General features: G+C 37.1%; 3 protein-coding genes across 3 annotated transcripts; 1 reads left to right on the top strand and 2 right to left on the bottom strand.

The window, feature by feature from the left end:
* Positions 1 to 1,044: 1,044 nt before the first annotated feature.
* LOC131428082 (probable NADH dehydrogenase [ubiquinone] flavoprotein 2, mitochondrial) lies at positions 1,045 to 2,109 on the bottom strand. Its single transcript, XM_058591741.1, has 3 exons — positions 1,958 to 2,109; positions 1,749 to 1,871; positions 1,045 to 1,690 (listed from the first exon to the last, which is right to left on the bottom strand). The coding sequence occupies exons 1-3, from the start codon at positions 2,024 to 2,026 to the stop codon at positions 1,124 to 1,126; spliced, it is 759 nt and encodes a 252-aa protein (XP_058447724.1). The 5' UTR covers positions 2,027 to 2,109; the 3' UTR covers positions 1,045 to 1,123.
* A 3,647-nt stretch (positions 2,110 to 5,756) lies between these two features.
* Positions 5,757 to 6,403, top strand: LOC131432630 (probable DNA-directed RNA polymerases I and III subunit RPAC2). Its single transcript, XM_058599022.1, has 3 exons — positions 5,757 to 5,911; positions 5,965 to 6,065; positions 6,121 to 6,403. The coding sequence occupies exons 1-3, from the start codon at positions 5,894 to 5,896 to the stop codon at positions 6,314 to 6,316; spliced, it is 315 nt and encodes a 104-aa protein (XP_058455005.1). The 5' UTR covers positions 5,757 to 5,893; the 3' UTR covers positions 6,317 to 6,403.
* Positions 6,404 to 6,644: 241 nt separating this feature from the next.
* LOC131428081 (protein diaphanous) lies at positions 6,645 to 25,116 on the bottom strand. The gene is made up of 2 exons (XM_058591740.1): positions 24,535 to 25,116; positions 6,645 to 10,361 (listed from the first exon to the last, which is right to left on the bottom strand). Exons 1-2 carry the CDS (start codon positions 24,887 to 24,889, stop codon positions 7,411 to 7,413), a joined length of 3,306 nt encoding a protein of 1,101 aa, XP_058447723.1. The 5' UTR covers positions 24,890 to 25,116; the 3' UTR covers positions 6,645 to 7,410.
* Positions 25,117 to 27,442: the final 2,326 nt, after the last annotated feature.

Genomic DNA, 27,442 nt, shown 5'->3' with positions numbered 1-27,442 from the left:
TCCGAAATGAGATAATCGACGCCAAAAATCGTTTAAAATTCGAATAGTGATCACACAGTCGATCAACTATCAATTCGAATTCGAAAGTATAAAGAAACCGTGTCAGTTTAATTCGTATTCACAACATGCAGTTATGTCTCTGACATTACACACCCGTACTTTTTTCTTAGTTTATCGAAAGAATTCTATCTTGTCTATTGTTTGTCCTGCATAAATCATATCATTGACTTGACATGATCATGATCATACATGAATCATAATCACTTGTAGGTCTGATCAGTTGTGATGATTTTTTCCTTGATTCAGATCACTTGTGATGAAATCAGAAATGATCTTTTTATATGCAATCATCGATCTTAAGATCTGCAATGATCTTTCCCAGCACTGGTTGCAATGCCATCATCAAACTACAGGCGGCTTGAATTAACTTTAATTCGAATATCAAATTGAGTGAAACCAAGAATTACCTAGTCGTATAGTTCCAAAAGCAAATGATCGTACTAATAACCGTGACGGACCTCAACAAGAACGAAGGTGAATATCTGTGCCTTGACTCAAAAAGACTAGTTAACCATTCTTTATACATCGTATCTGGATGGCAGAGGGCAAACTTTATGATACCAGGATATTGATCATATGTACAGATTATCGAAATTTTACTCATCAGATGTCGGAAAAGATCTCCAAGGTTTCGATTCGAGACAGAGTCATTATATCCCATACTTGAATCTCACATATCGGCCCCTAAAGACTTAGTTTACTTACAAAAAACTATCAAAACCGTTGGGTATTTCCACAGTTTCCACGCTAAAATAATTTGAAAATTACAGGAAATATATAAATCAAATTCCTAATCAATCCAAATTGAATTCTAACATGATTAAGCACCTGTACTAGAATCTGCTTTTTACAGAATAACAGGAGTTTACCTACGAGCCTCAAGTTGTCAGTCTATTCGGGCATGTTGCGGAGCAAGATTAGTTCAAATTTTATAGATCTAGAAAATTGTGATATTTTTTCGCATATACAAACAAGAAATGAGTATAATTTTCAACAACATATTACTGAAGCCATCAATAGCAAGCATCATTGCTCATCCAAGTACATGTTCACTATCGAAAACCTAGAGTCCTGCCTGCAGTCCAAATCCCGGACCTTTCGGTTCAGTTTTCAGGGACGTCAATCCCCCGGCGGGCTCTGATGCGAATCGACCATTCTTCGGTCCAGGCCTGGGAACTTTACCTTGCTTCAAATCGTCCAGAATCTCTTCGGTATCCTTTGCCGTTAAGTCTTCATAGTAATCGTCGTTAACTGCAATCATTGGTGCGTTGACACATGCTCCCAAACACTCCACCTCAGAGATAGTAAACTTTCCGTCTTTGCTGGTCTCTCCAACTCCAATGCCTAGCTTGCTCTTGCATGTATTCAGAACTTCATCAGAACCACGAAGCCAGCAAGGGGTTGTGGTACACACTTGTATATGATAAGTTCCGGTAGGTTTCCGCATGAACATGGTATAGAAAGTAGCTACCTCGTAAACTCTCATATTTGGTAAATCCAACATCTCGGCTACTTTATGCATTGCAGAAATTGGGAGCCACCCGTGTTGTCTTTGAGCCAGGTCTAGCAAGGGAATCATAGCACCGCGCTTGTGGCCCTCGGGGTAAATGTTGAGAATAGCTTTAGCTCTCTACGACAGAATTGACAGTTATCGTAACATCATACGCTCCGAGTCTTAAATATTTTACCTTTTTGTTTTCTTCGGTAAACTGAAATGGTATATTCGGATTATCCTCGGGAGTATCGCGATGAACAAATAGATTATCGCTTAGTCTATTTGACGAGCTGCAAATACCTCGCAAATTCAAAACCTGGGGCCAAAATAAAATCAAAGTTATATAATTTTACGTTACTCCTAATGTACACTCTAAGCACATCATATGTGCAAACAACATACCGCGGATTGCACCCATTTAGCCGAGGCCAACATTTTGAAGTAATTCAATCTACCAATTGAAAGATTCATACAAAATTATTGAAAGAAAACACCAGCTAATTCTCGTTTCCCGTCGAAGCAATATCTCTTTATTTTCTCTATTTCGTGACAGATACAGCTCAGCCGTTGTAAATTTCTCCACCAGTTAACTCGATGCACATCTCGAGACAAAAACCGCCAGATAAGCGCCACCTGTTCATGGGAAATGGAAGCTTATGGTGTTTTTGTTTGATGTCAAAACAAATTCAGTTTCTACCATATTTTCCGTGAAACTGTTTGTTTGAAGTCGCCCACTGAGAACGCGGTTAGATCTTTCTATCTTTACGTTTCATCTTGGACTCGTCAGTGCAGAGCAGTTCAAATTGAACTGATTAGTGCCAACTTAGGCAGTTCAATTTGAACCGCTAAGCAGACGTGAAGTTATTGCTATTTGCAACCAGTGTTGGTGATTGCCGAAAATTTGACGGAAGCTGCTATATTGCTATCTATATTGTATACAACATTTTCAATCCGGTAGAAGATGCTACAAGAACTCGAGTATCTCAATGCATGAACCGTGAGAGAATTTTGCTACATTTCTTCGCTCCATTTCATAATCAGAGTATTTCACGCCCTTAAAAAAAATTTACAGTCTGATAATGATCGTTGCTGTGTGGAATTTCCCAAGAGAGAATTGCAAGTTGACAATTACCGCAGAAAATCGAGTCGATGATTCGACTTGATGATTCTCATACTAGGTTGCAATATTTCAAAACCCTTGTGTGGAGCATTCACATACATTTTCATAGGCACAACTTATACAAAGGTTATATGCACATAGTTAGAATAAGCGGCAATAGTAAAATGATTCTATCGCAATTATCAACTGCCTGTATAGAATCGGATCGCGAAACGAGAATAAGCGACCGTTTGTTGCTTCAGAGAAGATCCTCACAGCAGCGTGCTAACCTTTGATTCTCAGAAATGTCATCGAGAGAAATTCGCTCTCGCACTGGTGTCGATTCTATGTTAAATGAGCCATGCCGGGTTTTTGTTGTTGCGATGATTTCCGTATCTCTTTGATGGCACTGATTCAATCGTTGAAGAGTTGCCAGTGAACGTTCTTTGATACGATAAAAGCCATCCTTGTTTGCAACATACTTGTAATAAGCACTGTCTTTCCTGACGTGCCGAACGAAAAAAATCTCGTTCGTTGAACGACATACTAAATACTTCAGTTTGTTGGAACGATTTGTTGTTTTTTTCCTACAGACCCTCTTGTTGATGATAAAAATAATCTTCTCAAGCAACACTTTTCAAATTGCTATGACCTAAGTACCAAATAGATCCAAAATATATTGAAAAACACATTAAAGAAAGCGATGAAATCGTTACATTTCATGATGTACGCGGCGAATAAACTCATTTGAAATTGATCAACATAACATTTTCTCCCATGCTAATATTGGAACTGAAAAATTCCATTGTTTAAAATAGAATCTGAGGTGCTGCAAGAAATAAAAAGGTCTCACACTAAAATGAACTTTTCGCTTGAACAAACGACGTTGTAAATAAGTTTTAAATGATTTTACAAGTGGAAATTAGATTTCCCTTGTATTTTGACAGATAAACTTGCAACAAGACTTGCAATCATCATCCTCGCACACGTACGCCTCTAGCTGTGAACACAACGTTAGATTGCCCATCTAACGCAAAACAAATTTTACTTTACGTGCCATCTAAGTTTTCTTATTTTAACCCTTCTTATCTCATTTTTGCTCGATGCAAAACCTTACCCAGTTTCCACCCTAACTGCTGTCAAACCGTTTGTTTGAAGCCTGTTTCGAACCTAGTTTGAACTGAAAATCGAGTCAGTTTCGAACCTGGTTTTGATATCAGGTTTGCTCGAATTCCCGTTGCTAAGTGCGAAAAGTGTATTTCGACCAGCCATCTGACAGCGGTATCACAGATTAACAGACAGGACACTCAAATTAGATTCTTCAATCATTTTAACGGTCATTTCGAATATTCCTCTATTTGGGACAGTACTCACATGTGTCATGATGGCACCACGTTACCCTATCCAAAACATCCTGTCTGTCATCTAGACTGTGTTTATTTTTTTCATTTACCAACAGAGTTGCCATTCATACAGAATTACCTGTAATGTATTGTTTTGTATACGTCCATGTGAATTTCATGCAGGATACAGATTTAATACATATTGCCAAAACTATATACATCATTGTACCTACTTCTCATCCTCCAACGCAATACAAAATCGTACCCGTTTTGTTACAATATTCACTTGCTTCTGGTCTGCCGCCACTTAATTTCGGGTGAAAACTACCAACACAATAAAAAATAGTCTAGATGAACAACGTTGAGTCAAATAAATGGTTAGCTTCCAACATCGCGAAAAAGTAAAATATATTATCAACGTAATCCAATAATTTATTGTGACGATTCATTTTCAAATATTTTGATGAAATCAGGCATCTCTTCAAGCAGCTGATCGGTGTTGACAAACGAGGGGAAACCAACTAGTAATAAAACTTTTACATAACACAAGGGGTGTACAGATAGTAAATAGTTCGTGCAGTGCAATATAGGTGGGACTAGTGCATCACGAAAAATTATTTTTATAAGAATTTACTCATATTCTCAAGTTAAAGAAAAAGTTTTTACTCTGAGGTGGTAATGTTGATATTAGTTCATTGTGCGAAATCTACCGTTTATTCAGAATAGAGCATAAAACTTGGTTTGATACCATTTTTCAAATGCCTGGAAATAACAAAAAAAGTATCCAAAATAAATAGCACTCGATCGCTATGCAGTACTCGAGAAATCAACATTACACTGGTTTCTGTTTAAAAAAATGTTGATCCGAAAAAACCTAACCTTACCCAATTTCACACATTTCTGAAGATTTTCCATGTTTAATCGTAGTTTACACTAAAAAAAGGTGGAAGTAATCACTTTGAAATCGATTTTCTTCTACTCCGAGTGTACTTTTATTGCTGATATCTATTTGTACTCTTGAATAAACGATAAAAATGTTGCAAATCACTACTGCCGATATGAAAATTTCCGAAAGAATCCTCCTTTTCTTGGTTCCATTTTTCATTGGCAGGTGTCGCTACCCGTAAATCAGCTTTGTGACAATGTGCCATTTGAAAGTACACCGATTACGTTGAGCCCCTCGTGTTTGAGCTCAAAACACTGCGATGTTTTGATACTCATCGCGACTCTCAAATTGTGAAAATTACTCCCACTTGATGTCCCAAAACTTCTGCTGTATTTTAGGTAAACCGACAAGTTATTATGAGAGAATCGACTAAAAATTCTCCAATTTTCGTGCAATAAACAAGGTAAACCGTGAAACAGTTGCATTACTGATTCCTTGTTAGCGTTGCAATCAGCTGATTTGTATGTTCCGGTTTAGATCTCAACAAGATGGCGTGGTGACAGGGACAGATCACGCGTTTTTCTTTTATAACGGCCAATAAGCCATCCATCAACATTCACTTTCGAATGATTCGGCACTCGCTGAGAGTAAGTCATAATAGTAAACGGCAGAGAAAAATTTTCTCTTTCGTCTGGTGTTGAATTTAATACTCTATCTTTCATAGCCCGCTTGCAATTTCTTTCGAAAGTGGAAGTTGACAGGTGGCTTATTGGCCGTTCTAAAAAACGCGTGAGATAAACTTGCAATCATCATCCTCGCACATGTACGCCTCTAGCTGTGAAACTCAACGTTAGATCGCTTATTCTTATGCCGATTGTGTGATCATGTATTATTAACCTGTTTAATTTAAAAACATTCAACAGTGCACATCGTATTAAGGGAAGCATGACATTTTAAAAGAATTAAATTGTTTTTAATTCTTTTCTCTATTATTATTGAACACTATTAGTATGCCGATACTAGCTGAAGTAAGTGAAATAAATCATAGTTTTCATAAGACGAATATAAATTATATTTACAGCTTGCAGGGGACGAGAGCACCGGTGAGAGCTCACGTACGTTTGTGTTTGAAGACGAAGGTCACACGTTGGGTAACGTACTGAAGAGTATAATTTGCAAATAGTAAGTTCATATAATTTCGTAGTTAAGATTGCATGAAACCTAACACTCAGTACAGCCCAGATGTAAATTTCTGTGGCTATACGGTTCCTCATCCGGCAGAGAACAAGATGCATTTCCGAATACAGGCCGCCAAGAACGTTCGTGCTATCGATGTGCTGAGACGCGGGTTGGAAGATCTAGAGCGAGTTTGCGATCATACCATTGAGACGTTTGAGGCTGCAATCAACGTTCATCAGGAAAATTATAATTAGAATTATATGCGTAGTATTGTGGAATAATAAACAATGTAAGCATTATATGTTGAGATACTAAATACATGTTTTTATCTTGCCGATCTAGATACTTTTGTTTTGCGATACATTTTTCTTATTTATTTCTTGTAGCATTGTTTGTAAGCAAATTTTGTATGTTTTTCGATAGATTTTATATTTTTCAACTTTGTGGTCATTCGGCTGCATCAAAGACATTAGTTCGCCATCCTGCAAATTTTAGGTTCTGTGTCAGTAGTTCAAACATTTTTTATTGAAGTTAGCATTGATGTGATACTCACTCGTCAATGTAAGGAGAATGTACATCATATATAGTAACAATGTTTAATTAGCTTAGTAATATGTACATCCCTAGTAAAATTACACTTACACTGCTATCAGTATATATATGTTTGTATTTAGAATGTTTCAGAAAAAATATTTACTCGAAAAATATACCGTAAGTATTGAATACACTTATCACTTGTATATTACATGTCGAGTTCATGTTTGTAAATTTGTTGTGATTCTCGGTGTATTTATGTAATATTTAACCCATAAACATGTTTGTGTTGTTAGTAACCTTTGTATATAAAAACAGTACAAAACTAGTAGTAAATTTTGCGATACAAAAGCGCAGTTTTTCATATTTTCGTTCAATTGGAAATGTCTTTAAGAAGCGCAAAGGTATATTTGTCTTATTTAATTTGTATATGTGGTGTTTGATTTAACACAACTTTTGTTTCTGGACACCTTGGGTGTACTCCTTCCAGAATATTCATCGATTTAAACAGGTTTGAATCAATTTGATTTTACATCCTTATCTCATGATCAAAATTAATTATTGTTTTGGTATGTGTCAAACCATGCAATACTGTTCAATTCGTTGTGCTTTTTTGTGCATAGTTTTAACAATAACAAGTTCTTTGATATTCACTGTTAACGAGAAACTTATTTCCTCCCTTAGCGATTGCTAAAGTTATTTTGGTTAACAATAGAAAACATTCGTTTCGTTTCACTGTAACTGGCCTAAACAGTAACTGATGGTTAAGTAGAATCACTTGCATCCAAGGAGCGTATTTATTTTCGAATCTGGTCTATGCTGGCCCAAGTAGTTCGGACAGCATTTCCCTGCTGGAGAAAGCATTGGCAGTGATTCCGGTTCGTGATCGACTTCGATTCAACTGAGCTCTTCGTTCTGCTCCGGCAGGACGTGGACCCCTTCTCCGTCGTTGATCACGATTGCCGAAAGCTGATCCTGTTTGCAAAGCCTCAAGCAAACTGTCCATCACACCCTCCTGCGTTTGCACGGCATCGATATCGACAAGTGCCAGCTTGCGCTGCTGACGTTCCTGCATTTCCCGCTGAGCTCTTTCCTTCGCTTCCTGAGTGCGTCGTTTCTTTTCTTCTTCGTCGCGCTGCTTCAAATTATCGGCATGAGCTTGCACAAAGGCATCCTTGAATGTTCTGATATCGGTAAAAAATTCTTCCATCGTGTATTTGGTTGGATCAAAGCAGTAATACTCGGACAAATTCTGGAAGAGCAACTCCATCTGCGATAACATTCGACCAAGAACATCCACCTGGGTGCGACACTCGACGGCAAACTGGCCCATTACTTCCAGAAACCGATCATCATCACATTGGGGAATTTTGTTGTTGTTCAAATCCGACTCAAGATTCTTGAGAGAATTGTTGATTTGTCGCATTGTTTTTTGAATATTGTCCAAACTAACCCGGGACGCTTTGTCTACATGGGACAAATCTTCGTTGAAGGTAAGCGCTTCAGGGAATTTTTTCTCCACTACGTCGGCTATATAATGCAGCAGGGTTTGTTTGTTCTCGTAATCCTTGGTGCTACTTAGCTTCGGTAGAAAGCTTATCTCGAATCCAAAAGCTGCCTCCTTCTTCGATCCAGAGTTCATGTAGTTTCCCAATAATAAAATCAGCTCAAGAACTTTTGCAAACTTTTTACTCGTTTTGACTTCCTCACAAGCTGCTGTTCCTGCTACAATATCTGGTTTGCAGTCTTGCACCATGTCAGGCATGTTCAGTTTAAAACTTAAACTCTGCAACCGTGCACCCAACCGCTTGATGCTACCTATCGTTGCAGCAAAAGCCTCGGCCCCTGCTAAGGTCTCACCACGGGCACGAATCTCTTGCAGTCGCTTCAGTTGATCCGGAGGAGGTATATACTGAATAAGTTGTTGTAACACGCTAGGACCCAAAACTGTCGTGTCGCAACGAAGAAGGCACGTACGAATTTGCTCGTGGGAGAGGTGTTTGAGGGATCCTCCTAGCAGGATTAATAAATTCTGTGCTGCTTTGCCGTCTAGAACTCGAAGGTCTATATTCTTTTTCGACGAGGGTGGCCGATCCACTGAATCTTTGTCTACCGGTTTCATAGGTTTCGAGGAAAATTTCATTGCTAGTCCGGACAGGATTTCATCATCTGCGAGTTTATCTTCCTGCACTTTGACCCAAAACGAATGTTCAGACAGCTTTTGTGGTATGATTGCTTTCCAATTAGCTCGCTTCATAGGACCGTCTGTGTCCCATTTCTTTTTCGGTTTCAGGCCATGAGGAAGTGGAACAGGAACGGGAGCCATGGGGCGGATTCCAGGAAATCCCATTCCAGGCATAGGAGGAGGCGGCGGACCCATTCCTGGCATTGGAGGAGGTCTTGGGGCACCACCCATGCCTGGCATCGGCGGTGGTCGTGGCACACCTGGCATCATCGGTGGAGGCGGAGGTGGTGGTGCACCAGACCCTGGCGGTGGTGGCGGTGGGGGTGGACCCATGCCCGGCATCTGTGGTGGCGGAGGAATACTGATTTGAGGTAGTTTGCTTTTGCCTTTCGGAGATATAACCCCAGTGGCTTCGATCTCTTTCAAACGGTCTTCCAATGCCGCTACTCTTGCCTCCGCTTCCTGTTTGGAAGTTTGTAGTTCCTCCATTCGTCTTTCCAAATCTTCACTTTTTTTAATTTCTAACTGTTTCGTCTTTTCTGCCATATCCTCCAGTAAGGTAGAAGTGTCTATATGAAAATCTCTGCTTTCGAAATTCGGATCACAACCACTTTTGTGAAGCACTATCTGCGAAACGCACTCCTCTATCAACTTGAAATAGGCCGGCCGATAAACGTAGTCATCTCTGACGAACAGCAAGTGTTGCAAAATTGACAAGAAGTACGGCTCACAATTCGTATCAACCACCAGATTTTTAAGCAGCTCGAAACATTCGTTCATATCGTCCAGATCTAATCTTACATTATCGAATCGATTGCTAAATTCCTCAAAATCATCTTCCCGAAAAGCATTGAAGATTTTGAAATGCTTCTCCAGGTTTTCATTGTTTCCTTTTTTCACGATTTCCGCCAATTGCTCCAACCGATCATGCAACCCAGCGCGCATCATTTCACATCGCAGATGCAATCGGAAGTTGATGTCAGACGGTGTGTTGATAAGACAGTTAATGAAAATCATCGTATTGCTTACTAGTTCCAAATTACGGTCGTGTTCCACAAACAGTCCTTCCACAATCGGGCGGAACCGATCGCACCCTGGTCGGGCCATCATGGAAGCATTAGTTATCGCCTTCAAAACTTTCTCGTACCCGTTTCTTTCCTTCACCAAGCAGATAGCCGCGAGCAATTTTACAGCTTCGCACATGGTGTGAGGTTTCCCAGCATCGACGCTCTGTGCCAACAGGAGCACCGCGGCGTGCTGGTCCGGCGTCAGAATCACGTTCAGACCCCACGAGTTGTTCATTATAGCCTTCAAACAGCGCAGACATTCGTACTCTATCTTTTCGAACCGCTTTGGATTCGATTTGCAGTTCCGCAACAGGTTGACTATCTCGTTGATGCCAGCTTCGCCAAACTCCTTGATCCAGCTGATCGGGTTGCTGGTCAGTGCCACCCGCAGACTTTCCATACATTGCAGGATTTTCGGTATACGGCTGATGAAGTCTCCGTCGCGCAGGTACTGGATATAATCGATAGGTTTCTCGAAACGCGAGTTGGCACGATGTTCGGTGTTTGTTTTTCCTGCAATCAAAAGAAAAAAATGAAAGAATTTTTATTTAGATATTGACAGGGTTGTTACGAAAAGTTTCATAATCAAAACGAGCTAAACCCGCGCAAAGTCGAAAACTAAAACGCGCGATATTCGATGAATAATGAAAGATTTACTTTCCATAGAACATGAAGTTCCACTTAAATATAATTTTAAAATCTGCATAAGTTTGTTATATAAACACAATAAATAAGTCCACATACAACACGTTACTTTGAGAAACCCCATGAAAACGATTTCGTTTTAATCTTTTTCGATATCTTGGCGATTTATACTCTCTGATGTACGGAAAACGATACAGTAAAAATAAAAATGCTTATAATTGTGATTTTGAAAGAAGTTAAACAGATTTCACCGAATGTCTTTCTTTTCCTCCTCATCTTTCATTCTTTCATTTGGAGCAGGGACGCTCACTGGAGTTAGTTTCTGTCAAACATGCCCTCCACCAGGCATAAAACCTCCCCATCTTTTGCATCAACAGATTAAAACCATCCAAATGATACATTTTCATAAATCTAGTGCTTCTATAGTAACTAAATCTAATGAGACAATATCATGAGGAACGTTTTCTTGATAATATTACGTGATAAATAAAAGTCGAAAGAATTGAAAGATTTGTTAAATACGGGTATATCCATAATTAGTTCTAACATAGGGAATCCGAAGAAAAAAAAATAGGAACGAAGATTATGACGTCGAATATCTAATTATAACATTTGCAATGGCCAGATTCGCGACTGAAATAGATCTCAAACATAGCTTCGGACAGATAATAAATCGAGAACAGTTTGTAGCAATCATGGTAACTTGATAAATTCGAAGGATATCTACATGGACAAATTTGCGTTGGAACGCATCAATGCGTTGGATATCGTTTTGGTAATAATGTGACCATATAATAGTAGCATGTTCGAGAGTTGAACAAACTTAAACCTGTATTGTGTTTAAGTTTGTTCAACTCTCGAACATGCTGCTATTATATGATCACATTATTACCAAAACGATATCCAAAGCTCCAAAACGATATCCAAAGCTTACAAGCAATGTACATCAGATATTTTTTTAGCAACGCGGAAAATAAATCCTAATAGCTTTGAGGCTTTGGAAATAGTAAACTCTATGTACTCCTTAAAATTTAACTTGGAATCCAGAAGAACTTGAATACAGGCTTTTTGCGACTAAAAGAGATGACGGAGCATTTAGTGGTATTTAAAACCATTTTGTTGATGTTCACCAAGTAGTTAAATTATCCAACTGTTCTCGTAGGCACTCTGAGTCAGCTGCAGATTTGATTATATGAAATATTTAAGTCATCGGCGAACGATAGTTTCATACATTTGATCGAAATATTTAGATCCTTGAAATACAAAAAAAAAAAATAGAAACGATGCAAGGTGACTTCCTTGAGGAACATAAGATCGAAGCCAATTCGAACTGGGAGATCGTTATGTGATGATTGATTTTGTCGAACACAGCAGCGAAATCGGTGTATTTAGAATCTACTTGTAGTCGTGCTTGTAAAGATGGTATGATGAAGGAAGTGTAGGCTACTAAATTTGTGGAAGTTGAACGCTTTGGCATGAATCCATGCTGAGTCTTAGATATGTAGGCCAGTTCGACCAATGGCTGAAACGTTCGCCCATCTTTAATTTTTTGAGGATTCATAAAACTCACAAGCTTCAAAAATTTGCTAAGAACTTTTTTTCGAACAAATGATTCACAAATGTGAAATGATGTTTCTTGAAATTCGCGCAAATTCCGCGCCATCGCATCAAAGTCTAAGCAAAAACCGCGCTAAATCCGAGAAAATCTCAAAAACCGCGCGACCGTAACAACCCTGTATTGAACCTTTTGTTTAGTGAAGCGGTTAAGGAAAAATAAAATTTAATTGAGAAAAGACCACAATTTACGAAATTATATTGAAATTTACGAAATAATAGTCAGATCAGTATAGCAACGAAGGATGTAATCCTATGTCAAAAACTGATTTCATTGGTAAAATAAACTAACCGTTTGTAATGAAGTCAACAAAAGTTGAATAAATGATATTGACAATTTCTATGTTGGGTTATTCCTGTCAGGTCAGGATTATTTCGCCGAAAGCCGTTTCGCCGAAAGCCATTCCGCCGAAAGGGACGTTTCGCCGAAAGGTTCATTTCGTCGAATAAAATTTCGCCGAATCAAAGCAATTGTCTTAGTACCATGATTGGAATTGATTTAAAATAAAAACAAAGATGGTAGCGTTAACCATTTGTCCATTTTGTTGACCTACATTTGTACTTCCTGAATAAATATGGATTCTTGTACTCTTGAATAAAGATTGATTCATGAACCTTAGAAAGGAGTTCCCAAGGGAACTTGCTGACTTCATTAGCTATCAAGCATCAAAGCATTTGCATAGGTGTATCTATTTTTCGGGTATTTTCCGTTTACTGAGGGAAAATGAAAAAAAATATATAATGTGGCATCGCCACAACGTTTTGGATCGTGTGCTGTTCGACCTCGCTACCGCTCGTTCCCTAACTAAAACAAAGAAATCTAGCTTTGAGTAGACCGGGCAAACAATGGGGTTACAGGTTTTATGAGAGAGGCTTCGATTATGATTTATTCCAAATTACCTTCTCCGCGAAATTTCCTTTTCGACGAAACGTCCCTTTATGCGAAATTACTCTTTCGAGTTTCTGCGAAATGATCTATTTGGCGAAATGGCATTCGGCGAAATGGTATTTCGCGAAATGGCATTCGACGAAACGACTTTCGGCGAAATGATTGCTCCTGTTTTATTTTCATATTTAAAAAATGATTTACTCGTTTTATCGACAATCTAACTTGTTTCATGATATAACTAAATTTATTGATTAAATAACCGTATCTGTTGCATTTCTTTTAACTCGGTGTATTTTTCTATCGCGGATAAATTAAAAAGTTTGTAATTAAATAATTGATTCATAAATCAATTACTCTACCATGTTTTTAACTTTTTTCCGTGTTATAAAATTCATCTTCTGTCTCAATTATTTTAACAGAATCAAGATTCTGCCGGAGTCAATGAAAATTTTCAGTTTCGGACTCACAATGAGCAAAAGTTTATCGTTGATCAATATCAAATGATTTTATTTGTGACGAACCTAATTAAATGTCACTTACAAGACCGTACCAATTCGCAAATGTAACCGAATGTGGGATATTAAGTTGAATAACAGCTTTTAACAATCGTTCTATTCATTCTTCTAGCATTGCGAATCTCAATGTTAGTCATCACGTCTTGTTAAAAATCCAACTAATATATACGTACATAAGGAAATAAAAAACTGATTTTTTAAAAGATTCTAAGAGCAAATTCAGCAGCTAGAAGTTTTATATGGAAGATCTATGATAGAACTGAAATAGGGACAAACGCATCCCCAGCAAGCCGTTCCAGTTTTATTTATTCGAACATTTATTCTGTCAAATTTAAAACTGGCATACGATGCCGTTCTATTTTTTCTATAATTGAATAACGAGTAAAACCAGCCCGGTGGCAACAATAAGGCGCTCCAGCTAGTGCTATCGTAACCAACATCTCAGTCCTTCGGGGCCATCAAAGCTAGCAAGTCAGTGAGAGCAAAGTAAACAAAATGAAGTAAAATACAACACTTCATCGATTGTGAAAGTCAGTATTACAATTTGGCACCGCACGTTTCATAGCGATATCACATTTATAATCAAACATAAAAAAATCAATTTTCACAGCTAAATATCACAGATATTTAGCAACAACGTTCTTCGTTGTTTTCGTCTTTGCGGAAAAGATGATGGTCACAAAAACATGGCGGCCTAGCAGGGACTTGAGTAAAACACTACTGGGGCTGCCAGTTTCTCTTGTTATAAAATCCAGATTTAAATTTTAAAACTGACATAAATTATGCATCTAGAACTAGAACACTACTGAATATGCCCCAAAATACTACCGATTAATTAAAATGAGAACTAATACTCATAGCAAACAGGGTAAAAACAAAATCGTAATAATTCTACTGATTCAAATAATGAAACTTAGATGGCGCAACAGGTAAAATTAGTTTTGCGTTAGATTACCAATAAGAGCAATTTTTTTCCTAAAAAATCGTAAGTTACATGTCGATCAATAAGTTCTCAGTAGTTTAATAGAAACATGCCTTAAACGTCATCTGTCAAAGTTTCATGACATTCGGATCATCAGTGTGTTAGTTGCGCTTTCAGTGACGCTACTTTTGGAAATTTGGGAATAATGGAGAGAACTTCTATTTTAATCCACATAGTGGTGTGATGATGCTTTTCTCATATTACTCATGTTTTCATAAACATAACTAAGGGATTAAAAAACGAATTATGAATAGGAACAAGTTTATTTAGATATAAACAAATTGTAAACAGTTTAATGCCTGGGTTGGCGGTTCAATGCATAGGGCGCTGGTATCACAAGCCAGTAGTCGTATGTTCGAGCCCCGACCTGGAAGGATTTCTAGTGTCAGTAGGATCATAGCACTAGCCATACAATGGTTTCGCTATACGCTATAAATCGTACAAGGCGTCACTTTTTAAGCCAGCTTTAGATGAACTTTCATGATTTTTAAATTAACCTAACCATTATTGATTGGTATGCTCAATTTACACGTGGTCATACAAACACCGATGATGCATTTGGTCGTTGAAATGGAGATATTGTTCAGAAAAGGAAATATTGTTCAGAACAGCTGACCTAATGTACCTTGTCACAAGTCGAGCATTATTACGATAGCTAAATTCCACGTATTGCAACCGTATCCACCATTTTTGTCAGATTAAGGGGCGGGTAGGGTCTAACACTTTTGAAAAACCATTTATTATTTTCTTTATATTTCCTTAAGGATATTCTGTCAAATTTTCAAGCCTATTGGAACAAAACTCTGGAAGTTATGGACCTTTATCTATGGCTATCTCATTCTACGAAGAAGAAAGAGCTCGGCGCACAGGTCCAGGACTTCTACTTCGATTGACTTCAAAACTTGACAAAACATTCTTGAAATGTTTCGTTATAATAAATTATAAAGGAAAACATGATTTTTAAAAAATATTAGACACTACGGGCTTCCTTGAGTAGTAAATTGGTTCCGTTGATTTTATAGACAAAAAACTTTAAACGCGTTTTTCTCGAAAGCAGGTTTTGAAAATCCGGGTCCATTGTCATTCAAAAAATACTGCACCAATTTTTTTCAAATTTTGCACATACTTTCTACATATTAAAAACCAGACCCCAACGTTTTCATTTTCGTTGTTTGTTACTTTGGGGAGGTTTCACTGCTACGAAATAGAGGATTTTTTATTGTGAAAAATCGTAGTTTTCACTTTGAACAACCACCAAAAATTAAAAAAAATCAAACAGAAACGTTGGGGTCTAGAAAAACTTCTTCTCTAACTATACTGCGTTCATTTGTTCACTTCTGATTAGACTGTGCTGAGATACAGTGGACACCACAAATCATGATTTTTAAGAAGCGTCTTCAAAAATACCTTTTCACCAACTTATTTCTCCATATTCTTCCACGAAAAAATTACAAAATGTTGTTCGAATGATGCTTTTTATCATGCTAAAAATTTGAATTTATTATGTTGAACGAGAACTCTGGAAAAAAAATCGCTAAAATGATGATTTCCTTTCATCGCTTTGACCCTAACATGTCACATGTCACGAATTTAAAATAAATAAAATTCATCTCAATACATTACATTCTCAATATGTATGACAAACCATACAAATATGAGGGAAAAATCGATTTATTACATGCTGTCATTAGATTAAAAAATATCCCTAAAACTACAAAATCATCGGAATTATTTAATTAATATCAATTATATAAATTAACAAAAGTATTTGATTGGAATTGATGAAACATTTAAATCATCTGATTTATTCCTCCTAGGGGTACACAGATATATTATAATGACCAAAACCTCATCAAAACAAGAGCACTGCCGGAGAATCTTTTCAAGATCAGTTGATCAGTGAATTTTAAATCACATCGATCAATATCGGTACTGATCTTCCGTCACACAATGGGTAGTGATTTTGAGCTAAAATGATTCTTGATTTATGTAAGTTCAATCATTGGATTATTCGATAAGCTTTGATGTTTGTGGAGGAAAATCACATATGATCGAGATAAGACATGACATGAAAATACGTCTGAAATCGTTGATCTCCCGCCGTTTTTCAAATGGAGTACAATTGAATAAACTGCATCAGAATCAGATAAGAGAAATTCTTATGATATACTATTATCAATGCTAGAAAATCAAATTACTGAAAAAATTGTCAGTGCATAACTTAAGTTAAACCGTTTGAAGGCATCTTTTTCTTTTTTACTCATATTAGGCAAAATTTATTAGTTTCGCTAATTTACTCGCTCCTCCGTTCACTTTTGCTGATTACAACAGAAATGATTTCCTGCATCATTCATTTCCGAATTTACAAGAAGAAGCTTTTACATCAACAAATACACGTTTTCCTATTGAATGTAAACGTTTATTGTGGAGATTTTTTCAGGAAATAGGGCAAAGCAGTAATATAATTAGGTATTTTAAAAATGCACTCATTGAAAATATTGGACGTCACATTCCAAAAACCTCCCCCCCCCCCCTTCCCCCTGTCAAGAAAGATCACGCTTTATGAAACACCCCCCTCCCACTTGAGGCGTGACGTCTTTTATGGACAGCCCCTAAGGCAACCGTTCAGCAACGGTAACTAGTGAATCCACACTCAAATAAAAATTCACGTTCGATTCACTTGAAAAATCACGTAGAATGGTTTCAAATGTCAAATTGAATATTCTACGTGACGAAAATGAATGTTATACGAACATCCCCTAAAATGAATAGAGTCATCACATAAGGTTTACGTGAATTGACCAAACGTCAAACAATCTACGTGAATTTCCAGTGTGAAAAACTCGATTTTGAAAATGGGGAGCAGTGGCCCCCGAAGAGTAAGTAGTGTAAATATTTGCGAGAAAAATTATTTAATTACAATTTTTTACTCCATCGACCGGACCATTCCAGTATGAAAGTTTCCATGTGTTCAACTGGACCGAGTGCCTGCGTGAGTCCGGAAGTTTACCCGCTCCTGCCGAATGCTTCAAACAGGCCGTCGGTATGAAGCTAGAGACACTGGAACCATGTAATGTGACTTCAACCTGCATCGGTAGTGTTGTGGGAGTTCTTGGATCTCGACTTCGGCTTCGGTTGGATGGCAGTGACAACATAAACGATTTCTAGAGGCTTGTCGATTTGAGATACCACGACGTTATTAGTTGCTTTTTAAGCCATTGGAATTATATGACAATTTTCTGAAATAAATTTTTTATATTTCATGGCATTTTTCATTTCATAGATTTATATCAAAATCTGGAATCTCCCTTTCGACTTCAACCAATATATAAAATAGTAATTTTCTGGTATCTAAATTTGATATGAATTGATAGATAAATGTGATATGAACAGTACATTACATTTTACCTATGAAACACGTAGCTTTACTGGATTATGCATTAAACAGCTTTTAAATGCCAGTCCATTAAAACCTACGTGAAAAGTAGGGTGGAAAATATTCACATAACTTTTCACGTAATTATAATATGATTATTATTTTGAGTGTAGTAATCAAAAAACTTCAAAAACGTTCAGCATCAAAGCATACTTTTTTATACTTCCAGAACCGGGATATCGGATAATTGTTTTAGTCAACAAATTAACCAGACCTGTAAAACGGAAGAATTATACGGCTAGTTGAAAGTATTTCAAACGCATTCAGTATCATGTATAAAAATACCTAAGCTTGGCGAGTACACTTTTTTATATTTTTGCGGAGTTTGTCTCCTCCTAAACGGTTACTCCGTTACTCGTTACTTCTGAACCGGAAGCCGGATCCAAGAATTCAATATCAGGGTATGGGACTATATGGCCTTTCATTTGAATCAAAGTTTTTAGAAATCGGTTATGTTGTATTAGAGAAATTTGCACACAATTTTACCCCGGTACTCACGAAAATTCGTTAGCCGACTATGGGACCAATAGATCTTTCACTTCAATTTGTCCGATAAAATCGAATGCATACACACACACACACGAGAACATACAGATATTTTGTGATCTCAACAAACTGATTCGAATGGTATGTGAATGGTGAAATATTGCTTTTTGGGAGGGATCTGTTTCGAATTCGGAAGACGGTATTCTTGCTACAACAAATAATGGAAGGACACATCATCATGAAAAAAAGAACGATCACCATCCATGTTTTGGGAAATAAAACCAAAGTTGAATAAATGAATAATATTTGCACATTAAATGATGTTTTTACTTTTCCTACACGGTCTCATTCGGTGTCGAAGCCATGGGGAGTTTGAGAGACCTCCTCCAAGCCAAATCGTCCTTTTTATCATAATAGGAATGAAAATAAAAGTTTCACTACGCCACTGCACTGGCCGCACTTAATGTAAACATGAAGTCATTCCATTCTAACAAGCACCATATCGAATTATGACACCGATTTTAGGCATAATATATATTAAGTCGGAGGTATTTAAATACTCGTAGCGTCACATTACTCGTTAGTACTAAATCATTTTTCAACAGCAATCAATTTTCCATAGGTAATCATAATGGGAAAACTACTCTTTCTTCTCACCGTATCCCTCAGTTGCATGGTGGCCGCATTGGAATCTACGGCGGTGCCCCAAATAAGCATTCCTCTGCTGCCGCCAATTTGCGGAGAAGGACCACAAAATTCCTCGGTTCAAGAAATTTCTTTTGAGCAATATCAAAAGACATTTGAACAATTACAACAGAAAGCCGATGCAAATGGTGTCCTGTTGGAGAAACTAAACAAAAATTTGGAAGCGATAGTGACATCGTTAAAGGAGAACCAGAAACCGTTGGCAGGAGGTCACAACAATACGGAATAATTTTGTACATGATTGTGATGGAATAAAACACAATAACAAATTTGCTAACTGAAAGGTTAAAAGGTAATAAAAATATAACTTTCTGCAATCATTCAATGTGAATTTTTCCAACTAATTATGGTAACGGCTCCAGTAGTCATCTCATATACGAAGACCATTAGTTAGAGTGAGATCTGCTGTCTCTGTTCGACAGATTGTCTTTCAGGGTAAGATGAAAATAGGCGCATTTGTTTCGAGTTTTCACGTTGCTATAACAGCAGTAATGAACAATTTTCGAACTCATTTTTCAGCGGTATTACTTTTTTTTTTAACGGAAGCAGAGATATTGTTTTCGATTTTATTACAACTCGTTGATTGAAAGTCGAGTAGTCGGCAAAATAATAATGCGACTCTACCAATGAGATGACTATTGGTATAATAGTCCTAGTACAATTTGTTTTAAACAATTTCGTTCACCATTGATCAAATACTAAATGCCGATTCTTTTCCGGCTAACTTTGCAAACGATTTTTTGTTTAGCCGTTCCAATGCATTTATCCTTCATTGAGTCTTAATATAAAGAAAAGAAAATATTTCACGTGAGGCACACGTCAGACTTCATGCATATCTCGCTTATACTGTGGACTATTCGAGCAAAACATGTCCTTCAGTGCCGTCAATATTCACACCGATGTCAGTTCGTGTGACACACGGTGAGTCAGCTGGTTCGTTATCGTTTTTGTTCGCTGCATTCTCGCGAGTCCAGTGGACACATGTCATTGCATAGCTAAAAGCTGAATGCTGCTGCACACGACAGTGAGGATTATCTTATTAACGTTGTCCACTCAACGCATACCACCTTGGAGCGTGTAGTTTCTTACATCGAAAAAAAAAAACTTTTGGGAGATTTAACGGTTAGCTGACCTGGTAAAGATAAATGTCTGCCGGAATGATCAGAACTTGAAATGTACGGGAGAACTGATAATGAACTCTATTTGATTATGGTTTGAGTCGTAGTTCTTTACTTTCTTATCTTGACACATTATTTTCATCGAGCAACAAACTAATCTAAAAATCTCTCAAATTAAAGATACGTTTATGTCATACATACTTGATTTCGATGCTCAATTATGAGAATGAATTCGAAGAAAATTAAGCTTCAAAATTTCACTCGCGCGTTGCGAAAATCCGAACTACTCGCAATGTGTTTGATGTCGAATAGACGAAGTTGTTCGATGTGATTAAGCCACAAATGCACACGGGTTCAGATGTTGATTTTGGAGCTTTAATCACAGAGAACAGACATCCAAGCTCATACAAACCTTTTCAAAAAACCTGTGTAAAGTATACAAGTGAAAATTCGTTTAAAGCTCCGTTGTGTACGATTTTGCACGCATGAATTACCATTTTATGCTATCTCGAACGCAACAGCCTATGAGCGATTGTTGTGTTGTTCAAAGCGCCTCTACATACAAATTGCTACTTGGTGATCTCCTTGCGAAACAACCGTTAAATTTCATACATTCAAAAAACTCTACTTGAATGTCTGTTCTCTGAATGTCATTATTTCACCTAGAAGTGAGCTAGTAACATTATTTTGCATTCATTGTGTCGAAAACATAAGATCTTTAAGAAGGATTGCTGTCGATATATAGAACATTGTTTATTGGCGGCTCTCAAAATAAATGCATCCCCATCCGCATTCAATTATTTTTTAGACTCTTTATTTATTCAATGAAAGATCGAATGATACCGAATAAAAAATAATGAGCCATTTTTTCCACAGTACATTATGCGCAAATTCACCCCATGCTACTTACGCTTGCTGGTCAATGACAGCCAAACGATCTTTCCATATCGCATTGTCGTAGTCAATTCGTGGCTCTCTGAACTAGAGCACTTTGTCGTGCGCCGAAATTGCGTGTATTCACACACATCCAACTTAAATTTTCAAGTATCTCTTGTCGCAGTCTGTTCCGTGCACATGAATTACTGCACAGATTCAAGACGAGAGTGAATCACACAGCTCAACTCTGAGCTTTGTTGTTCTCTCTGTCACGTTTGGCTTTGTGAGAACTTGTTTGCACACCTTCAGGAGAGACTTCAGTGGCTTATGCTTATGTCAGTTGACAATAAATTGCTGTCTCAGTTGCAACGTCGAAGCGGTTTAATTGATGAAGTTATTAACATATTTGCTAAGCGCCGAATTCTTTTATTGCATCGGTGATACGAAATAAATAAATAAATAATATTAACACGAAAAAAATCCCATCCAAAAGTATATTGTTATTTCATTGTATTGAAAAGCACAAGCAGATATTCATTCCTCAATATTTAGTTTTCATTTATAACCAACTGTTACATCTGATTTTTATGAAAGTGCATTCAAAACCCTAAAAAATAGTATGATGGATTCCAGTGTTCTCTTATTTCTGTTAGTGCAAATCTTGGTTGTTCTCGGAAACATCCATTAGGGTAAGTTGACCGAGTTGTAAATTTAGTGTATTTGTGAAATGCAAACTTTTTTCTGAGTGAACTTAAATGTTACGCTAATGTTGATGATTATAAGTGTTGTATGCATGTACGTAGCATTATTTGCTCGGTATTATTATTCCCTAATGCATATTACTTACTACGAGTTACTACAGTTTTCTTATGAGGAGTGATATGTGCTCGATTCTCTCTTATTCTCTCATCTTATGATTCCAATTGAGTTGTTTCCACTAATAAACGTTTTCCATTGATGCATTTGATGTGTTTCACATGTTTCATCATACTCGGCCAACCTACCCCGGATGAGGGGTTAGTTGGTCGATTTTTTTCTCCGCATTAATAACTTTTTCCCTAATTTTTCACAAATGTGCTCAAAAAACATATCTTCAAGACAGTGTAAACCGTTTATCAAAAAGTCTAACCAGAATGAGTACAGAAATAGCGCACCGTTTATCTCTAACTTAGGGGCAAAAGAGAGGTCTTATGGTCCCACATAAATCGGATCCGTCTATAGATTCCGGGATTACAGATTGAATTGTTTTAAATTTAATTTTTTTTTTGAGAAATGTTTAATTTTGTAGTTTATACTAGCTGATACCCGAGCAATATTTTTTTTTCGTTTCGTTTCAAAAATCTTAGAAAAAGTTTTTGAAGAATACCTCAGTGTTATATATGAGAATATAAGAGATTACAGAAAGACATCTTTATACCATCAGGTGGATTATTAAAACAGTTTTTTTTATTCAAAATAAACACCACAACAACCAATCCTCTAGGACCCTCGTGGTGAAACCCATAAACTGGCGGGGTTTGTAAGTTGTTTGTCGATTTCGATGATATCCTATCGGAAAATGACAGTTTCATTTGGCTTACTTTCTTTTCCGATTATTACGGCACTATAGGAAATACTTTTCTCTAACTCTTTGCATAGAGCAATGATTAAAATTTTCATCTTTCGATTTGTACTGGAGAAATTACTGAAAATATTATATATATTATGAATATATGAACATTCAGCAATTGTCAAAAGAGAAGGTTAACAAAGAGAAACTGTCATTTTCCGTTTGGACTTTTTCTAATGTTTATCCATAGTTTAAAATGAGAGATCATTACTTATTGGTTTCATTAAGAATGTCTTTATTTCGTTTTCACTTTATTTTATTTCTTAGCGTAAAAATAAATTTCGAAAATGTGTTAGAAATTCGATAGTTCTCGAGTCAACAGAAAGAATTTAAACAATTTCCTATTATATTATTCGTATACCTGGTGTATATTCGTATACCTGGTGAAGGCCATGCCTAAAATAAAACATGAGCTTCTTCATATTCCGAAACTCTCCAACAAACGATATATCAACCTGGCGAATAAAATGATCATTTACAAATATAATCGTTTTGCTTTTGCGTCCCATTCATACATGCTTACATCATCAACTTCAACTCTATACTGGGAAACAGTGTCCCGCGATGACGATCGCAGTGACCACGAATGACCACGGCTTGTTATAAGGTGTTAATGAATCATTACAGGAGGCAGAGGTGGAACAACAGAAAAATAATCCACGGAAGAACCTTCCCGCATCGTAGCGATATAGCAATTCTACATGCTCCATCGTCTGAATAAATGCAAAGCGAAAGCAACAAAAAGAATTCGAAATGATCGCCTGTTCAACAGACGTGAATGTGTACCTGTGCGGGAGAAACGATATCGTCGACTGCTAGATAGAAGTGAACTAATGGCAACTACGTCATCTTTCTTATTGACATGATAAGCACTCCGTCATCAAACAAGCCCCAACCATTAGCTAGCTCGGCCGCCCGAAGAACATCACGCAACGCATACCGTAATAGTAAAAGAATAAAATACCAACGCACGATTCGTATCACAAAACCATAAAATGTTCCAAATATACACACAAGCAACGGTTGTGTAGCATGAATGTGGTCAGAATGTATTTGGTGATAGCACCAATGTCAACTCTGGAAATTTTAATTAAACGGTTTTGCATTAGCATCGGTTGGCTTTCGTTGGAACTGCGATGGTAATCGCCAACTGCATCAACCTGAATCATGATATCCTTTTGATAGTCCGTGCACGATCAGGATTTTTTTGCGCACATACAAATTGTTTTCCAAATAAAACCAACTATTGATCCAGTAAAATAGAGGCTTCAAAATAGGTTAAAACTGAATTCAAATACAGGTTCGAATAATTACTGATAGAATTTTCTTCTTAACCGCAATCTCCTTGTAAAATCGTCATCGTTAGATTGAGTACGACAAAAATAGGTTAGCTCTGCATCGCAGTAAAATATAAAAAAAAACACAAGTGCACACAAGTCATAGAACTGTTCCATGAGACAATTTCTAAATATACCCATAATGAAATGTTATGGGATATTAATACCGATTACACTATTTTCATTGCTCACTGCGCAGCGATCATCTTCACACAGGCACAAGTTCGTGGCAATTTAGCGATCACGCTCAAGGACACTACTCGACACATCGATCAAGGTCCTTCAAAAGCCGAACAAAGAATACAGTTTTTTTCTGCATTCGCCTTTTCTTTATGTTTTTTTTTTGTTGATCGTTTATTATTGGCATAGGACACCCACTTGTTGAGGTAGAAAAGGAGGAGAAAATTTCCCTCAATTGTACGCGCACCAAAACAAAAACAAATAATACACTTCCGCACTTTTTCCGTCACTCACCTTTTACATGCATGAGAATCATTTTCTTCTTCTCATCCAGTGGCTTCAATAACAACGGATCCCGTTTATCCTTGGGAATATTCATATCCTCTAAAATCTCCAAGAATCTCTGATCCACTTCCGCTTCGTTCATTCGCTTTATTTCACTATTCAACTCTTCCAGGAGGGCCAACTCGGATTCAGCTCCTGATAAAGGCCGCCCCCCGTTGATGCTGTGGCCACCGTGGCCACTTCCACCACCTGGCCCACCGCCCCCGTAACCGCCAGAACCACCGCGACCGCCCTTCTTGTGCGGGCGCCCGAAAAACAGCGTATCCAGCAAGCCACCCGATTTAGCACGATCATGTTTCGACATTTTGCAGCACACACACAGCACATAAATAATTACGGCGCGGATGAGCGCTTGGCCAAGCACAGGATACAGATACCAAACAGCAAAATTTCCCAATCACGATTTGATAAAATGCGAATAAATTTCTAGTACGCGACTATCAACGACTGACATCATTTCACTTCGTCACTTTTGACATTCTGATAGAAAACAGGTTCGACGGACTGGCTACTGCATGATGCTTCGCATTTTGATCGGTTAGAAAAACATTCCTTGCTGATGATGAGGCGAAGGCGAATTATAAACCGTCAAAAGCAGGGGTGCATGCAATGCTGTCAGATATATTATACGCGAATACGAGGGATGTATACTGCATCGGTATTTAGGATCAGCTGATTTTTTACATTGAAAATAATTTGCACGTTAGCATCATGTGCAAAGCACTTGAACCAAATACAAATAATTTGTATTTGTTTGAACTATCACTACTTGAAGAACACATGCAATTCATGAAAATATACTTTTAACTCATAAAATGAGTGTAAAAACTGTGGAAATAGTGGAAATCATGCTACATTCATCTGAAATGCACATAAAAACTATAAGATATATCGTTGCCTCTAGATTCTATATGAATTTCATACGAGTGTCACATTGTTTTCAACACAGATTTCAATTGAAACACTGTTGACCGAATCAAGTGTTTTGCACATACATTTTTGCTGTACTCATTTCCACTAGATAATGAAATGTTTGACATATAATTCGATTCAATAGTAAAACACATCACATCCAAAAGAAAAACACATCGAAGATAAGTGAAAAATAATCTAATCTAATCTTGCATCTTAGTGAATTTGCACATGAAAGCTTAAAACAAATCGCTTTGGTTATGTATTGAAATGAAAAAGCTTATAAAATTTAAAATTTTCGTTGGTAAATTAAACTATTGTTTCGAAAGTAATTCTTCATTGAGTATGAAACCGACGACACGAACAGGCACTCCGAAGGAAAATCGGATTAAAATGTGTTCGTGAGCGATTTACCGCCAGTTACCGCAAATATAACAACCCCTTGTTAATGATAAAAATGAAATTCTTAAGCAACACTGTTCTGGGTGCTACAACATAGTTATCAAGGTACCCTAGAAATAAAAATAAACAAATAAATTGAGAATGTTCATCTGAATTCGAATATCGCTAGATTGCTTCTGAGAAGTTTTGAAAATTATTTAAAATATTTTTCATACCAGATTTATAATTTCAGAAGAAAAAGATGCTTTGTTGGAGCGAATATAGTCACAGCTACACTACACCGGTGCAGCGCTAAAAACAAAAACGGCATTATATTTCCTCTCCTTTTGATCCTATCTTGAAGGCTGTCCACAAACTTAGATTTCTAAGCATAGGTGCATAAGCAGACGATTTTGCAGCCGTTTTTACAAAAATCATTAGATGGAATATGAGCTAACCATTTAATTTAAACCCACAATACATTTATAATTGCAATTTCGTCTTCTTCTTTTTCGACATACAATAGAACCGTGGTGAAATACTTATTGATTAGTTTTGTTCGATTCAGACTTTTTCAATTGAATAACAAACGTAACCAAGGATATCGTTATTTTAGAATCAACAGTTTATCAACCTAAGTTGCCAGTTCCAAACATATTTACCAAGATCTCATTTTGACATTACGAGTTACTGAGGGGTAGTTAAATTTACGATACAGTTGTAAAAGCGAGTGGCAGGTCGTACCGTCGATGAAACACTATTCTTTTCAATTGAGAGCATGTTTCTGTTAGAATGATAGTGTTCTCATAATAATACAAAAGCTACTTGTATTTTATAAACAACAGGTTTTATTCTTATAACTAAAAACAAAATATTTATCATGAAAATGGTGAACACTAATCACACTAAAAGAAAGTATTGATGTGAAGAAACTGCGGCTCTTCAAATAGCGATAATTTTTATGCCTGGTTATATACAATCAGATTTTTCAGTTCCACACAGCCTCCTGCTAGGACGTCATGTAACTGTGGTCAGCATCTGCTTAGTCTTTATTTACACCGAACACGTTGAGCGCTTGTTGAACGACATATTGCACGAAATATTCATTCAATTTGTTCAATTTGTTGTTGTTTTTTCTCTTGCAAAAATAGTGTGAAAATTATGGGTTACCTTTACATATAAAGAAAATTTGTTGTTATTCTACGTGAAGTAGAAGTAGTGTGCAGGTATGTAGTGTAGGTAAACTTTAGAAATTTATCAGTAAAACTAGTCAAACGGGGCTCCAACTCCTCATATTAAAAATGGCTCAACAATGGACTTCTGTCTGAACGAAAAAAATGGCATTCGGTTCAGCGGTCTGTTTCAAAATCGTCAAACGAAGGTCCCGTGTTGGCCTCCCGTTGATTGGACGTTCATTGGACCAACGATCCAACGTATTGGACGTATTGGGTCGGAATTGATTCCGGATCCATTAGCGGCCCTTACACGAGAATTATTTTTGTCATTTTTAATGATGACCAAGTAATAATGTATTTCAAATTTGATAGAAAACTCGTCATTACTG

The sequence above is a fragment of the Malaya genurostris genome, chromosome 2 (assembly GCF_030247185.1).
Source record: "Malaya genurostris strain Urasoe2022 chromosome 2, Malgen_1.1, whole genome shotgun sequence".
NCBI classification, from domain to species: Eukaryota; Metazoa; Arthropoda; class Insecta; order Diptera; family Culicidae; genus Malaya; species Malaya genurostris.
The sequence above is the reverse complement of the archived record's forward strand: the minus strand, read 5'-3'. Positions and strand labels throughout refer to the sequence as shown.